Genomic DNA, 17,678 nt, shown 5'->3' with positions numbered 1-17,678 from the left:
ACCATTTGCTTCAACGTGGATGGAACTGGAGGGTATTATGCTGAGTGAAGTAAGTCAGTCGGAGAAGGACAAACATTATATGTTCTCATTCATTTGGGGAATATAAATAATAGTGAAAGGGAATATAAGGGAAGGGAGAGGAAGTGTGTGGGAAATATCAGAAAGGGAGACAGAACGTAAAGACTGCTAACTCTGGGAAACGAACTAGGGGTGGTAGAAGGGGAGGAGGGCGGGGGGTGGGAGTGAATGGGTGACGGGCACTGGGTGTTATTCTGTATGTTAGTAAATTGAACACCAATAAAAAATAAAAAAAATAAAAAAAATAATGTACCACTATTGAATTATTAATTACAATAAATTTACCATATCAATGCAAAATGTTAAAAATAGGGGAACTTGGGAGGGAGTGAGGGTGTTTGGGAACTCTTTACTTTCTGCTCAATTTTTCCGTACCTACTCAAAAAAGTCTATTAACTGGTGGTTGTCAGAAGGGAAGTGGTGGAGGGATGGGTGAAATAAAGGAGACCAAGAGTACACTTATCTTGATGAACACTGAATAATGTATAAAATTATTGAATCATTATATTGTACATTTGAAAGTAATGTCACACTATGTGCTAATTATACTTCAATAAAAAACTCTTTCAATACCCAAAAAGTCTTATTTTTTTCAATGTAAAAGTAAAAAAAAAAAAAAAAAAAAAAAAAAAGTTTTTGTGACTTTGAGTTAGGCAAAGATTTCTTAGTTACAAAACCAAAAGAAAACATTGGCAAATTGGGCATCATGAAAACTAAAACTTGTGCTTCAAAAGTCATGAGGAAACCTTTGGGTTAATAGGTACATTCATTCTCTTGATTGTGGTGATCATTTCATCAGTGTCTACATATGTCAAAATTTACCTAATTCTATACTTCAAAATGTACAATTTATTATACATACAAAGCTGTTAAAACTTAAACTTAAAAGATTTAAAAGAATGACCTAGAGAGCTTCTACTGCAAATGCTTTGGGCCTCATCCCTAGAGCTCCTAATTTTGTAAGCCTGAGATAAGGTCCAGGCATCTGCATTTTTACCAGCATCCAGGTAATTCTAGTGCACATTTGAAACATGGTCCTAACATATAAGGAGCAGAATTTAGAGTAACCTGCTAGTGAAACAAACCCCAAGGACTTGCCAGGGAAAGCAGAATAGCCTGAGAAGTCTAGAAAGAAAACAGGGAAGTATCTCCCAGTGATATGAGAGAAAAGAACCCAGAAGTCTCTCCATCTGAAGGATAACGGGCATCAAGAACTGTGATGGTTTTGTGGCATAGGGGCATTTCCCTTTCCCTCTTATTATCATTTAATGTTTGGTGTGTGTTATATTTTGTTAAAGTCCAAAAGGACTAGCCTGTATTTTACGTTATTCTTATCAGTTCTAAGAGATGGCACTGCATCAGTGTGATTGTCAGTTTTATCTGTCATCTTGTCTAGATTGAGTATCTAGTTGTTTGGTCAAATACCAGTCTAGATGTTGACATGAAGGTTTTGTTTTGTTTTGTTTTGTTTTGTTTTTAAGATATAATTAACATTGAAATCAGTAGTCTTCAAATAAAGCAGATTACCTTCCATAATATGGGTGGAACTCATCTAATCAGTTAAGAGAAAATACTTAGGTCCCCTATGGAGGGAGGAATTATTTCTCCAGATTGTTCTCAGACTCCAGACTGCAACATCAATCCTTCTCTGGGTTTCCAGTCTGCTGGGCTCCCATGCAGGTTTCAGACTTACCAGCTTCCATAATTGCATGAACCAATTTCTTAAATAAAACTCTAATTCTCTCTCCCTCACACATGTAATTTTTTCTGTTTTGATGGAGAATTCTACTATGGTCAGTAAAATAATATCCAATGAAACTAATCACTATGAGACCCTTTGAAAAGACTCATAAATTTGGATGTGGCTACATAAATGTAGTTCATACATATTTGAAGACATGAACCTTACAGATTTATATCCCTGTATTTTTACAATGCCTGATGCACATTCAGTATTCACAAGATATCTGAATAAATGAATATTTTTTCTTTATGGACTCCTATGTGTCTGAATGGGGTTGACTCTCTTCTTTGCATCTTCTAATTCTGATCCTGTCCATGCCAAGTAGATGTAACCAAGATAGGACTTAGAAAAGATTCTACCACTAGTCCCTGACTGCACTTTATAGCACTGATTTTTAAACATTGTCTCACAATTTTCTAAAAATAAATTCTTATCTTTTGTATTTTTGTCTGGCAACACAAGCTATTCTGTTTCCTCTCTGAAAGAAGGACCTACTGGCTTCTTGTCCTTGAATTTTTATTCATTCTCATTTTATGAATAATGACTTTGGCCACTCAACAGTGGCCCATATTCAGTTACCCATGTCTATGGAAAGGGCAGATTTTGCTGATTCCTCCAAGCCACACCACACCATTATGCTTACTTCTTATTTGGATATATTAAGGGGAGGGAAAGAAAGGTATGGTTTCTAAGTCCAAAGTAATAATCACCCCACTTTCAACTCTAAACAGGACAAGAAACCCCTAATCCTAATTCTACCATAGACTTTCCTTCATGAATAGCCCAGTAGATGAAAGCATTTGTACCTCAGATGGGGAGCTCCCTGTGTGTGAATCTATGTAAAGCACTGAAATGATGAAATTAAAGCTGGTAACTATTGAGGTAATACTATGTTCCATGAAAGAAGTAAAAGAAGTTACTCAATAACACAAAATGTCAGAGTGATGAAAGACCTTGAGGTTCATCTAATCAAATCTCCTTACTTATAGATAAAGAAACCAAAGTGACTTCTCAAGGTTGGGTTTCCAAGATTGTCCGAAGTCTTCTTTGATCTTTTTGGAGGTCATCTTTATTCTGGGATCCCCAATATACTGCTTTTATATCTTTATAGTGCTGTATTTGGCCTTCCTTCATAGATTTGCAATATTTGGGAGATTAATCCACATCTGTCTTCCATGGTTTAGCATAGAAGCTAACTCATAGTCAATGCTTCATAGATGCTTGTGTAAAATGAGAGGGAAGAAAGGAGGAGGAGGAGGAGAAGTAAAGGTAAGTCTAAAGCTTAGTGATTTGATTTATCACTAGTAAACATGGTAGAAAGCAACATTTGAGAACCCCAAGCCCAATAATAAGGGGTACCACGGAACGTGAAGCAGGGAGCTTCTCCAGGCTCCTGAGATGATGTAGGCTTTCCCTTCTTTTTCCGTCTCCTCTTGGATCCATGGAATAAATTGAGCCACAGACACAAACATACCAGGCCTCCCCCTGAAGCCAGATCTTATGCCCCAACTGAAGACACCCACTTGGAAGAGCTTCTGGGTTCCATGGATAGTACAGACCATAGGTGCCCCACTGTCTCCCTGAGAATGAGAGAATAAAGAAGGTACAGTCTACAAGGAATCAACAGTAGCTCTAGAAAGGGCAGGATGAGAGGGTCCTAGTGGCATGGGCTAGGGGCCTTACTCCTGGGTTCTGTCCTGAGAACCTAGAAAGTGGTGGGGCATGTAGAGGATAGGGCCAAGGCAGGGGCTGAGTACCTGGCAATCGCCTTTGGTCCCTGGTTCTTTCCAAGCACAAACCATGTTCCTAGAGAGTTGGTCTACCCTCTTGCTGCATTCTCTCCAACTAATCTGCATCAATCTCAGCTTCTGCAGGTACATGTTTAAGTTGTCATGTTGGTCTGGGAAATGAGGAAGCTAGTGTGAGAATGTGTGCTGTATCAACTACTGAAAGTGACTAGCCCACAAATGATCAGGGTGGAAGCCACAGAATGATGCAAACACTTAGCAAATCATAGACTTACAGGGTAGAAAGGCCTTAGAGGTGACCTAATGTAATGCCCCATTCAATCCCCTCTTCAGGATCTGCAATAAGTGGTTCCTTCATTTCTGTTATATGTTTTCCCTTTGGGAAACTAATTCTTCTGGAAGCAGCCTACAAAACCCCCAGCAGTAGCCTCTGCCAAGTTAACCTAAAATGAGCTTCCACCATGGCCCTACTATCTCTCCACAGACATCCTTGGTCCCTGTGCAGAGGTTCAGGATAACCCAACTTCTGAATTAGTGTTGTCCAGTATCCCAGCTAGGCCAGTAGAGAAACCAGGAAAATGACACACCTATAATTGCCAGCTTGTGGAAAGGAAATAATTGTACTGCTTAGAGGACCTTCTGGTGTCCCCATCCCACTCCCATCTTTCCAGAAGTTCTCTCTGTCTGGCCAGACTTTTGCCCTGGGAAAGGAGTTGAGTCACTGATGACAAAACTTGGTTGGAAAATCACTGGTTCAGTTATTTTGGACTTCATCAAATGTTAAACAGAGAGCAAGATGCACCTCATTGGGGAGATGTGCATCATAAAACAATCCATGAAGGAAGAATCCAAACTTGCTTTCTACAGTACTTCTGGGCTCCCAAAAAATTATCACTCTCATATTTTGAGATTCTTCTGTATTCCAGGATTTCACTAGGGACTTTACAAGTATAATTGCATTTAATTTAATCCACACAGCTGATTCGAGGGAAACTGCTGTCATTCTACAGGTAAGAAAAGGTGAGGGTGAGTAAGGTGAAGTAACTAGCTCAAGATCACACAGCTATAGTACTGAGGGCAAAATTCAGACCTGAGTCTTCCAAAGCATCATGCTGTCTAGCTCAGGGAAACCTAAATGTGAACTTTCTATGGATTTTGAAGGGAAAGCACATACCATACTCATAAGCTGCCACCCACTCTGCCATCCAACACCGGTCCCAGATACTTTCCTCCTTCTGCAGACAGATGGGCATTTTGAAGTTATTGAATTGTACTGGTGTAGCAAGCAGGAGCAAGGAAAGATCACTGTCAAGGTGGGATGGTGTATAATCTTTGTGAATAATTATCTTCTGCACTTGTTTTCTCTCCAAGTGGACATCGCTGAATCTTCTGATTCCCATGACCACAGTAACATTTTCCAATGTCATTTCTAACCTAAAAAATTAATATAATAACTCCAAACTATAATAATAGTTACACTGCATTTCACATTTATAGACACATTGGTAAACAGTAGAGTTTACAACTGAATACTGAGAAATCCAAAGAAGTGAATGTACAGTGGCCTAGAGAGTGGCTAGAAATCAGAGTGGCAGAGATCAGAGGTCCAGATACAGGCAAATGTCTGAGCTAGTGAATCATCAGCCCAGGGAGATTTCTTTGACCCAAAGGAAGTGGAATGAATCCATCTAAGAGAATAAAATGTGAATTCCTTAACAACAGAAATTTTGACAGTATTGTTGACTCCTGTATCACCAGCACTTAGAACAGCACATGGCAGGTGTTCAGTGAGTATGTGTACAATAAACAAATACAATGTGTTGTCTACACATGTGGCAGGCAAGAGAATGGAAGACATACTGATTTTCCAATACTGGGTGCAAAGTCACAACTAGCAGCCAACCTTAGGATATGGTTCATTTAAAAGGAAAAAGTGGGTGTAAAGAAGAGACTTTTTGGTAAAAAGCCAATGGGAACAAACTGGGTATAGAGCCCACGGCTTCATAAGCCTTGTGCACTAACCCATTAAGCTACCCGGCCAAGACAAAATGTTGAGGAGATTTTATGTAAATTAAGACAATGCTTCAGAAACTTACAGGATTCTTGGGAAGCAATGTGCAGCTGTCAAAACCCACCACGGATGTATGATTGAGCCTCCACAGAGGTGTTTCCGTGACATCTGGATACTCACTTGCCATGGGAACTCACCTTCCTGGACTTCAAACAGTTCACGAAATTTTAACGATGATGAGTTTGAAAAGGCAGGTCGGTGGCCACATTGAACTTTGTCTGAAAGAGAAATGAAAGAGCCATTTGTACACAAGGAGCGCTGAGAAGTCCTTCTTATCCGGTATTCCCAGCATCTTCCAAGTTTATCCTGGTGTTGGAGCTGAGTGAAATAAATGAGCAGGAACAGAGGGGACAGGACTCAGAAAATATCAGCAAAACACACTTCCTTTAAGGTTTGTCCTTCACATTCAAAAACTGCTGTGAAACCTGGAGAAGTTGAGGTGGAGATCCATCAGGAGCTATAAAGGGGCTGGGGTGGCAACGCGAAAGGGCCAAAGATCAGTAGGATCCATTCAGGAGACAGCAACCATGCAGAATTTGAATAGGGAAAGTTAATATCAAGAATTATAAACTAACAAAGGAATAACTACAAGAGGTCAAGAGGACTCCAAGAATGCTCTAAGGTTAGGGGGAGGACTGAACTTGGCAGGGGAGCCCCTTCCCAAGGCTCAGGCTCAGAAATCTGAAAATCACTCTTATATAATGCAGAATGATTACCACCATAGCATTAACTAACCTCTCCACAGCATCCCATTATTACTATTTCTTTTGTTGTCATGAGAACATTGAGGATCTACTCCCTTAGCAACTTTCAAGTATATAGTGCAGTATTATTAATTATGATCATATTATACATTAGGTCCCCAGAATTTATTCATCTTCTAACTGGAAATTTGTATCTTTTGACCAAATTTTCCCCATTTCTTGCACCCCTGGCCCCTTGATAACCATTATTCTGCTCTTAGTTGTTTGGTGTTTTTTTTTTGTTTTTTTTTTTTTTTCAGATTCCAAATTTAAGTGAGGTCATACAGCATTTGTCCTTCTCTGTCTGACTTATTTCACTTTGCATAATTCCGTCAGGGATCCATTGATGTTGTTGTAAATGGCAGAATTTCTTTCTTTCCTATGAATGAATAATATTCATATATATATATATGTCACATCTTTATCCATTCATCCACTGACAAACACTTCGGTTGTTTCAATATCTTGGTTATTGTGAATAATGCCTAAATGAATGCAGGAATACAGATATCTCTTTGAGATCCTGTTTTCCTTTTTTTTTTTTTTTTTTTTTGGATATATACTCAGAAGTGGGATTGCAGGATCATATAGCAATTTTACTCTCAATTTTTTAAGGAAACCTCATTCTGTTTTCCATAATGGCTGCACCAAATTATGTTCCTACCAACAGTGCACAAGGGTTCCCTTTTTTCTACATCCTTGTCAATACTTGTTATCTCTTATCTTTTTGATAAAAGCTATTCTAGTAGGTGTGAGATGATGTCTCATTGTGTTTTTGATTTGCATTTTCCTGATGATTAGTGATGCCAGTGTATCTGTTCATGTTTCAGCTATCTGTTGGACATTTGTATGTCTTCTTTGGGAAAATGACTATTCAGTTGCATTTTTTAATCTAAAGAAAGTTTGTCTATGAAATTGTATGAGTTCTTCATATATTTTGGATATTAAGCCCTTATCAAAATATGGTTTGCAAATACTTTCTCCCATTTAGTAGACTACCATTTAGTTTGTTGACTTTTTCATTTGTTGTGCAACTTTTTAGTTTGATGTAGCTCCTCTCATTAATTTTACCTTTTATTGCTTGTATTTTTCATGTCATGACTAAAAAATTGTTGCCAAAACAATAACAATGTCAAGGAAATTTTTCCCTTTGCTTTTTTCTAGAGCTTTTTTCTAGTTTCATGATTTCAGTTTTTATGTTTAAGTCTTTAATCCACTTCAAGTTAATTTTGATGTGTGGTATAAGACAGGGATCCCACTTCATTCATGTGACTAACCAGTTTTCCCAGAACTGTTTATGGAAGACTTTTTTCCTCCACTGAGTATTCTTGGCTCCTTGTCAAATAGTAATTGACCGTGTATGTGAGGGTTTATTTCTGTCAATTTGCTTCCATTGGTCTTTGTGTCTGATTTTATTCACTATAGCTTTGTGTGATGCCTCCAGGTTTGTTCTTTCTCAGAATTACTTTGGCTATTCAGGGTCTTTGGTGATTCTATACAAATTTTAAGGTTTTTTTTCTTTTCTGAGAAAAATATTGTTGGAATTTTGATAGAGATTGTGTTGATACCATAGATGGTTATAAGTAGTATTCAACTTTTTCCCTTTGTTTTTTTTCTAGGAGTTTTATGATTTCAGTTTTTATGTTTAAGTCTTTAATCTTAAACTTGGGATATTTTTCCATTTGTTTGTGTCTTCTTCAGTTGTTTTTTTGTTTTTCATCCAAGTCATAGTTTCCATTGTTGAGATCTTTGATATTTTTGGTTAAATTTATTCCTACTTTTTGATGCTATTGTAAATGGGTTTATTTTCTTTATTTCATTTTCAACTGTAATGTTGTTGGTCTACAGAAATGCAACTGATTTCTGTATGTTGATCTTGTATCCTACAACTTTACTGAGTTCATTGATTAGATTTTTGGTGTAGTATGTATATTTTGTATATATAAAACTACATCATTTGTAAACAAGACAATTTCACTTTTTCCTTTTTAGTTTGGATGGCTTTTATTTTTTCTTCTTGCCTGATTGCTCTGGCTAGGGCTTCCAGTGCTTTGTTGAATAAGTGAGAATGGGCACCTTTGTCTTGTTCCTGGGTTTAGAGGAAAAGCTTTCCATTTTTCTCCATTGAGTATAATTTTGGCTATGGGTTTGTCATATACCACCTTCATTATGTTGAAGTAATGTCCTTTAATACCCAGTATGTTGAGCATTTTTATCGTGAAAGGCTTTTTTGTCAAATGCTATTTCTGCATCTATTGAAAAGATCATGTGATTTTTATATTTCATTCAATTAATGTGGTGTGCCATATTAATCCCAGGGACAAATGCCACTTGATCATAGTATATGATCCTTTTAATGTGCTATTGAATTTGGTTTGCTAATATTTTGTTGAGAATTTGTATATCTATATTCATCAGGAATATTGGTCAGTAGTTTTTTCTTTTATAGCATCCTTATCTGACTTTGGTATTAGAGTATGCTGGCCTTGTGAAATGAGTTTGGGAATATTCCTTCCTCTTCTATTTTTTGGAAGAGTTTGAAAGACCTGACATTGATTTTTCTTTAAATGTTTGGTAGAATGAACCATTGAAATTGTCAAGTCTTATCCTCTCTGTGTTGGTTGGCATTTGATTACTGATTCAATCTTTTATTCATTATTGGTCTGCTCAGATATTCCATTTCTTCATGATTCAGTTTGGTAGGTTTTATGTCCTAGGAATATATCCATTTCTTCTAAGTTATATAATTTGTTATCATATAATTTTTAAAGCAGTCTTTTATGAGTTTATATATTTTTGTAATATAAGTTGTCATGTCTTTTTTATTTCTAATTTTATTTATTTGAGTCTTCTATTTTTTTTCTTGGTCTAGCTAAAGGTTTGTATATTTTGTTTGTCTTTTTAAAAAACCAACTTTTAGGGGTGCCTGGATGGCTCAGCCAGTTAAGCATCTTGCCTTTGGCACAGGTCATGATCCCAAGGTTTTAAGATTGGGCCCCATGTGTCTGGCTCCCTGCTCAGTGGAAAGCCTGCTTCTCCCTCTCCCCCTGCCTGCAGATCTCCCACTTGTGCTCTCTCTCAAATAAAAATAAAATATTTTTTTAAAAAGCCAACTTTTAGTTTCATTGACCCTTTGTATTGTTTTTCTGATTTTTATTTCATTTATTTCCACTCTGATCTTTATTATTTCCTTCCTCTGCTAACTGTAGGCTTAATTTGTTCTTCTTTTTCTAGTTCCCTGAACTATAAATATAGATTGTTTATTTGAGATCATTCTAATTTCTTAATATATACATTTATCACTATAAAATTTCCTCTCAATTGCTTTTGCTCCATCACATAATTTTTGATACATTACATTTCCATTTTCATTTGTTTTGAGATATTTGTAAAATGTCTCTTTTGATTTCTTCTTTGACCCATTGGTGGTTCAGAAGTGTAGTTTCCATGTATCTATAGATTTTCCAGCTTTCTTCTTCTTCATTCTAACTTCATTCCATTGTGGTCAGAAAAAGTAGTTGATATGATTTCAATGTTCTTCAAACTTCTAAGATTTGCTTTGTGCCATATTGTGCAAGAATGTTCCCTATGATTCCCAAAGAATATTCTGCTGATGTTTGATAGAATGGTCTATACATATATTAAGTTCATTTGTTCTGGATTATGCTTCAATTCCAATGTTTTCTTTTGATTTTGTCTGGATGTCCTACCCATTGTTGTCAGTGGAGTAGTGAAGTCTCCTAATATTATTATATTTGTCTATTTCTCTCTTCATATCCATTAGTATTTAATATATTCCAGTACTGTAATGTTGGGTGTGTATATGTTTACTATTGTTATATCTTCTTGATGTGTTGACTTTTTAATCATTTATATAATGACCTTCTGTTATCTCTTGTTATCTTTTTTTTAGTGTAAAGTCTACTTTGTCTGCTGTAAGTATGGATACCTTCACTTTTCTTTTGTTTTCTACTTCCATGAAATATCTTTTTCCATCTCTTTACTTTGAGACTAGCTGTGTCTTTAGAGCTAAAACAAGTTTCTGGTAAGCAGCATGTAATTGGATCCCACTTTTCTTTTAATCCATCCAGACATTCTTTGCCTTTTTATTGGTGAATTCATTTCATTTAGATTTAGAGTGACTATTGACATGTAAACACATACTACTGCCATCATATCATTTACCTTCAGGCTGTTTTGCATCGCCATTGTTTCTTTTTCCCTCTGTTTCTACCTTTGTAAAGTGGTTTTCCATGGTGATTTGTTCAGTCTCTCCTTTTATATTTTGTGGCTCTACTCTAAGTTTTTAGTTTGTGGTTACCATGTGACTTATATAAAACATCTCATATATAAAATACTTATTTTTATGCTGATAACATTTGCCTATAAAATTCCACTTTACTCCTTCACTTTTATATTTTTCATGTCACACTTTACCTTTTTTTATGCTATGAATTCACTGAGAAATTATAGTAGCTATAGTTATTTTTAATGCTCTTTTCCTTTAGCTTTAAATATAATTGATTAACAGCATTCTAATATAGAGTTCCAATTTCCTAAATCTGTTTATTTTTCACCTTTGCTAGAGTATTGTGTACTTACACTTGCTTTTATGTCACTGATTACCTTTTTTTTTTTTTTTTTTCATTTCAGCCTGAAGAACTCCTTTCAGCATTTCTTGCAAGGCAGATCTAGTGGTGGTAAACTCTCTGTTTTTATTGTTTGAGAAAAGCTTTATTTCTCTTTCATATCTGAAAGATACCTTACTGGATAAAGTATTCTTGACTGGTAAATTTTATCTTTCAACACTTTGAACATGCCATTCTACTGTCTTCTGGCCTGTAGATTTTCTGCTGAGAAATCTGAAGATAGCCAAATGAGGGTTCCTTTGTAGACTACTTCCTTTAAAAAAAAATTTAATCTTGAACTCTTTTATTGTACATAAAATTTAAAACCAAATTGCATATCTAAATGTAAAAGATGAAAAATAAAACTAGAAAATAACATAGGAAAATATCTTTATCTAACTGGGATGAGGAAAATGTTAATTTAAGATGTAAAATAATTCAAATTCTGGAATAATGACAGGTAACAAATTCTCAGCATTTGCATTTCAGCATCTGGCACTGTTCTCAGAACTTTATGTATATTTAATCTTCACAAAAACCCTAATATTGCCATTTTACAGATAAGGAAACAAATACAGAGATGTTTTGTAACTTATTCTGAGACCACACAGCAAGTGTGTGAAGGAAATGTGATAAATTGCAGTCAGTCTAACTTCAGAGTTCATATGCTACAGGTCTGATTGTGTTTATAATCTGGGATGAAAAGGTCCTTCTAGCACATCAAATAAAAATATTGATGAAATTTTTACATAAATTTAAAATTTTTACATTTGGCCCAAAATAGAGTTTTAAGAGTGTTAAAGAATCAGGAGAAAAGATTTTGCAGCACACACATGAGACAAAGAATTCATGTCATGAAAATTTTAAAAAGTCCTGCAAACCAGTTTATAACACCTACTCAAATACGAAAAATGAACCATAGGAACAGGTAATTCTCAAAAGGATAAATGGAAAATGTTACAACCAAGGAAAATGTTATAGGTAAGGAGGTAAATGATGGTCTTGTGACCAGATACATTTCAGAAATACCAGATTAAATAAAATTAAACTATTTTCTTTACAGTGAGATTTCTCAAAACCTTTAATATGTGTATATTCACTGTGACTCTACAGAAAAAATATTAAATAGAGCACTTCTAAATCTTATGTAACCATGAAGCCTTTTTTTCTGTGCAGCTTCTAATAGGACAGGGATTTTACAGAACATACTTGAAAGTGCTGCATTAACTCATTTACTCCTATAATAGCCCTAAAACTTCTCCTACTTTATAAGACTATATAATTTAATACAGGTGATCTAAATTAATAAGGCCCTTATTCCACCACAACTCTGCTATTTGTCACAGAGTGTTGGGCCCAGAAAGATCCTTAATACATTTATAAAGAAGGGAATGGAGACTGGAGAAGCAGACGCAATTGCTAAATTGTTTCTCTAAGTTTCCTGCATTTCCAGAATTCTGGGTCCAGACCCTGGGAGATCATTTTAAATAGCATGTCCACTAAACCCAAAACATCTGCTTTGATTAATCAATTGTAATCTCATTTCCTGAGCCATTTGCTCTAACTCAGCACCCCCTCAGGACTCTAAATCAACTCTACAGGAACCAGGTGAGAGGTTGGAGGCCTCTCTCCATCCTCTGCTCTGGGTTAGCCTGGCACAGACCTGGCTCTTCCAGGACATGTCCCTTGAACATCATAAGCAGTGGAATTAGAAGCTGGAGCATCTTCTTTTCATTCCAGTCAGGAATTGCCCAACCTATGCCTTTAGCCAAAGCTGATAATATGCCACCTGCAGCTGCTTCAGTTGGGGCCATCACAAATGCATGGCAGAGCTGGTCTTGGGTGACATCACAGTAAACCCAGGGTTAGGGAGGGAACAGGGGATGTAGGGCAGCGTGGCTTAATGAGTCTGTGTGCCTAATCCTTCCCTGTATTCCCTCCAGAGTGGCAAATAAAGTAATACCATGTTAGACAAAATTCTATCATATGCTTTGGTATCAAAAACTATGAGTCTTTAAGTGAGTTTTCATATTTTTTATCTCAAAGCTTGCTATGACTTTCTAGAAGAACTCTATTGAGATGTTAATGGGGAGAATGGTGGAATGATGGTGGGTCATATAGTCACATATGCATGAAAAGATTACTCTGAGTATTACATAGATATTATTTTAGAGAATAAAATTAGAAAAGAGAATATAGCTTATTAGGAAGTGGCTCCAGAAATGCAGATGAAATGCAGATGACGGTGGCCTAAAGTAGTAAAGAGAGTAGGCTTATTAGTTTGCCAAGGCTACCATAACAATGTACTTCCATACTGGGTGGCTTAAACAACAGAAATTTCTCAGCTCTGGAGGCTGGGAAGTCCAAGATCAAGGTGTCAACCAGGTTGGTTTCCTTCGGAGGGTCATAATGGAAGGATCTGTTCCAGGCTTCTCCCTTTGGTGTGCCGGTGGCCAGCACCTGCTGCCTCTTCACATGGACTTTTTTCAGTGCACGTGCACTCCTGGTGTGTCTTCCTCTGTGTTTTTTTTTAATTTATTTAATTTGATTTTACTTCCAGTATAGGTAACATACAGTGTTATATTAGTTTCAGGTGTAAAACATAGTGATTCAACAATTCCATACATCATTCAGTGCTCATCAGAACAAGTGCACTCCTTAATCCCCATCACTTATTTCACGCATCCCCACACCCACCTCCACTCTGGTAACCATCTTCTTATTTTTATAAGAACATCAGTTATATTGGATTAGAGCCTCATTTTAACTTAGTCATCTCTTTAAAGACCTCACCTCCAAATATGACTATATGCTGAGGTACTGGAGGCTGGGACATCAACATAAGAATTTTTAAAGTACACAATTCAGCCCATAACAGTGAAGTTACCAAGAAACAGATATAAATGAAAGATAACCAAAGAACCAACAAGGTTGAATATAAAAGTAATGTGATTCATAGCAGGCAGATACAAGTACAGATCTGAAAGTCTGGGGTGGAAGTGTAAGTTGGAAAGTCATTAGGCTGTTGAAGTCATGGGAATGAATGAGATTATCCACCAAGAAGGTTTAGAGTGAGAAGCAAAGAGGGCCTAAGGCTGAGCCTAGAAGAACTGCCAACATTTATAGCCCTATAGAGGAAGCAGAGCTGGAAAAGGAAGCTGGCAATTGCCTGAAGTAATGTAGCAAAATAAGAGGAAGGTGTTGATGTGCAAAATAGGACTAGAATGTTCCAAAAGAGGAGCAATGTTTCCTGATTAAAGATAATCCCCCCTCGCCCCCCACCCCCATCCTCTGAACCCCTCAGTCCTCCCACAGCCTCAGGAATCTGACACTATCAATTACATGCTCCCTCCTAGTCTCATGCTCTTTTTCTCTTCCACATCTTTCTCATCAGCATTTAAATGTGTTTAAATCATCTCCACCTTAAATTCTTCTAAATAAACAAGTCTCAAAAGGCTCTCCCTTTACTCTGACTTACTCTATAGCCACTACCCTATCTCCACCCATTTATAACAGTCTTTGTAAAGAATTTAAAGAATGATTGTACAGATGATTGATTGAAGCAAGTACCAACTGCCTAAAATAGCTGCTGTCTACAAGTAAAGCAATGACTCCTATTTTCTGCTGTTCTCACAACAGTTCTGACATCAGACGTGTGAGTTTTTCTATACCAAGCACTTCTCCAATTATTAGTGGACGTTGAATGGGAATCCTACAGTTTAACTCAATTCTGACACTAACTGCATGGAGTTAGTATAGACCCCACAGGTTAAGGGTTCAGTCCCACAAGACTGCACCCACTTCAGATGCCAATCACAAATCTAGGTTGTCACCTACATTTCTTACTGATCTGCTATAAATCAGGAGTTCCCACAACCCTTCCTCAGTTTTCCTAATTTGCTAGAACAGCTCATAGAACTCAGGAAAGTGCTTTACTCACTAATATAAAGAATACAACTGAGGAACAACCAAATGGAAAAGAGACATAGAAAAAGATATGGAGAAGGGACATGGAATTTTCATGCCCTCTCTAGATGTGCCACCCTCCCAGCAGCTCCATGTGTTCACCTACCCAGATGCTCTCTGAACCCCTTCAGTTAGGGTCTTTATGTTGGCTTCATAATGTAGGCATGGTTGACTAAACCACTGGCCACTGGTGATTAATTCAACTTCCAGTCCTTCCCTCCTTAGAAATCAAGGCTGGGAGGACTCCTGGGTGGGCTCAGCGCTTAAGCACCTGCCTTCAGCACAGGACGTGATCCTGGGGACACGGAATCAAGTTCCACATCGGAAACCTGCTTCTCTCTCTGCCTGAGTCTCTGCTTCTCTCTCTCTCTCTGTGTCTCTGTCTCTCTCTCTCTCTGTCTCTCTCTGTCTCTCTCTGTGTCTCTCATAAATAAATCTTAAGAAAGAAAGAAATCAGGGCTGGGGCTGGAAATTCTAACCCTCTAGTCACGAGATTGGTCCCCCGGGCAACCAGCCCCCTAGGGCTCATCTTATTAACATAAACTCAAGTGTGGTTGGGAAAGGCTTGTTAAGGATAACAAGAGACACTCCTTTCATCTCTATCACCTCAGAGCTATTTTAGGGGCCAGGACAAGAACCACATATTAAAATAAAGATGTTCCTATTGTTCTTAGCACTTAAGAAATTTCAAAGATTTTAAGGGTTCTGGCAAGGAACCCAGATGAAGACCACAATATATATTTCTTATTATATCACAAGATTACAATAATATTCCCCAGTTAACCACAAGAATCCCCAGTTACCTACAAGTCTCACTAGCTACCTATAAGATTTCCCAATTACCAGCAAGGCTTGCTCCCTCCTCCCTTCAGGTTTCTTCTTGTCACCTTGTCAGATCTCCCCAAACACTCTTAAAAACAGTACCTGCTACTTTCCCTAAACTGCACTCCCTATACTCTTTCCCTGCTTTATTTTTCCATAGCACCAATGATCATCTGTTAGAATCCCTATCTTCAGGATTTATTTAATCTATGTTCTCTTCTCCTATAATAAACTTGGTGAGGGAAAGGGCTTTTTAGTTTTTATTTACTCCTATATCCCTAGTTCTTAGAAGATCACCTGGTACATTTTAGGGCCATCTGCTTTATTCCATCTACAAATTCAAATGTTAATCTCATCTGGAAACACCCTCAAAAAACACACTCAGAGATAATGTTTAACTAAATATCTGGGTACTCCATGATCCAGTCAAGTTGACTCATTAACCCCCACACTCAGTAACCTGTAATACTGGTCTGGTTCCTTAATTTGTCCGAGGCTTCTTTCTTCACTGTGATAGGAGGAAAGGAGATAACTTGGTCTAGTTTATAGGGTTGTTCTGCAAATTAAATGTGATGCTAAATACAAAACTTTAGCATGCAGGAAGCCATCAGAACAAGCCAGTTCCCTGTCCTTCCAGCGCTCCAGACACCTCATTCCAAGAGGGTTAGATGTGAAGATGACCTCAAGAGCCTGTGTATACCTGAGACAATGATCATGATCTGCCAGTGACTGAAAATGCAAATTTAGGCTTCAGAGTATCACATCGTCACAGCAAGCATGTTTTGGATGCATTACTATGTAGTAGTCACTGTGTTGTGACATGCATGTTTGTATCCCCCTCAAAATTCATTTGTTGAAACCCAACTCCAGCATGATAGGATTTGGAGGTGAGCCTTTGAAAAGTAATTAGATCATGAGGGTGGAGTCCTCACAAATAGGATTAGTGCCTTTATAAGAGATATGCAGAGATCTCTCATCCATATGAGGACCCACTAATAAGGCAGCTCCTTGAAAACCAGGAAGACAGCCTTGTCCAAGAATCAATCATCCTGGCATCCTGAGTTTGGATTTTCAGCTTTCAGAACTATGAGAAATAAATGTCTGTTTTTTAAGTCATCTAGTCTAGGCCACAGTTGGCCCTTGAACAACACAGGTTTTGACTGCACAAGTCCACTTACACACAGATTTTTTTTCAATAAATACATTGGAAAATTTTTTGGAGATTTCCCACAATTTGGAAAAATAGACAAATTGCATAGCCTAGAGATATTGAAAAAAATTAAGAAAAAAATTGGTAGGGCGCCTAGGTGGCTTAGTCGGTTGAGCATCCCACTCCTTGGTTTTGGCTCAGGTAGTGATCTCATCATCATGGGATTGAGCCCCGCATTGGGTTTGACTCTTGGTGTGGAGTCTTCTTGAAGATTCTCTCCCTCTACAGCTCTCTCTCTCTCCCCCTCTCTCTCTCTACACACACACATACATTCTCTTCTCTCTCTCAAGTAAATAAATCTTTAGAAGACAAAAGACTTGATGTGTCACAAACACATAAAATATATGTATATACTAGACCATTATATCATTTATTGCCATAAAATACACACAAATCTATTACCAAAGGTTAAAATTTCTCAAAACTTATGCACATACAAAATTTACAGACTGCACATAGAGCCATTCACAGTCAGGAGAAATACAAGTAAATGTAAAGATGCAATATTAAATCAAAACTGCAAAAATTAACTCTAGTGCATACAGTATTACCATAATAGTTTTACGGCCATCTTCTGCTACTATTTCAGTGAACTCTATTTCACTAGGAGTATCCATCTAAAATGCTATGATGCTGGGACGCCTGAGTGGCTCAGTGGTTGAGCATCT

General features: G+C 37.3%; 1 protein-coding gene across 2 annotated transcripts; it reads right to left on the bottom strand.

Annotated features, from left to right (window-relative positions):
- Nucleotides 1-2,851: 2,851 nt before the first annotated feature.
- Nucleotides 2,852-12,823, bottom strand: PRSS51 (serine protease 51). 2 transcript variants are annotated; one of them, XM_077868656.1, is made up of 5 exons: nucleotides 12,676-12,823; nucleotides 5,779-5,859; nucleotides 4,745-4,999; nucleotides 3,580-3,722; nucleotides 2,852-3,402 (listed from the first exon to the last, which is right to left on the bottom strand). In XM_077868656.1, the coding sequence occupies exons 1-5, from the start codon at nucleotides 12,734-12,736 to the stop codon at nucleotides 3,124-3,126; spliced, it is 819 nt and encodes a 272-aa protein (XP_077724782.1). In that variant the 5' UTR covers nucleotides 12,737-12,823; the 3' UTR covers nucleotides 2,852-3,123. The 2 variants fall into 2 exon arrangements, with proteins under 2 accessions (XP_077724782.1, XP_077724781.1); XM_077868655.1 differs by having other exon boundaries at nucleotides 2,854-3,402; nucleotides 4,745-5,004; nucleotides 5,667-5,859.
- Nucleotides 12,824-17,678: the final 4,855 nt, after the last annotated feature.

Source organism: Canis aureus, chromosome 24 (genome assembly GCF_053574225.1).
Source record: "Canis aureus isolate CA01 chromosome 24, VMU_Caureus_v.1.0, whole genome shotgun sequence".
Taxonomy (NCBI): domain Eukaryota; kingdom Metazoa; phylum Chordata; class Mammalia; order Carnivora; family Canidae; genus Canis; species Canis aureus.
This window is presented reverse-complemented; position numbering and strand designations above follow the sequence as displayed.

Coding starts and splice junctions, on each gene's coding strand:
- PRSS51 (XM_077868655.1), bottom strand. CDS start 12,736: ATGCTCCAGCTTCTAATTCCACTGCTTATGATGTTCAAGGGACATGTC. Junction 5,860..12,675: donor ACATGTCCTGGAAGAGCCAG/GTCTGTGCCAGG, acceptor TTTCTCTTTCAG/ACAAAGTTCAATGTGGCCAC. Junction 3,403..3,579: donor GGACCAAAGGCGATTGCCAG/GTACTCAGCCCC, acceptor TCTCATTCTCAG/GGAGACAGTGGGGCACCTAT.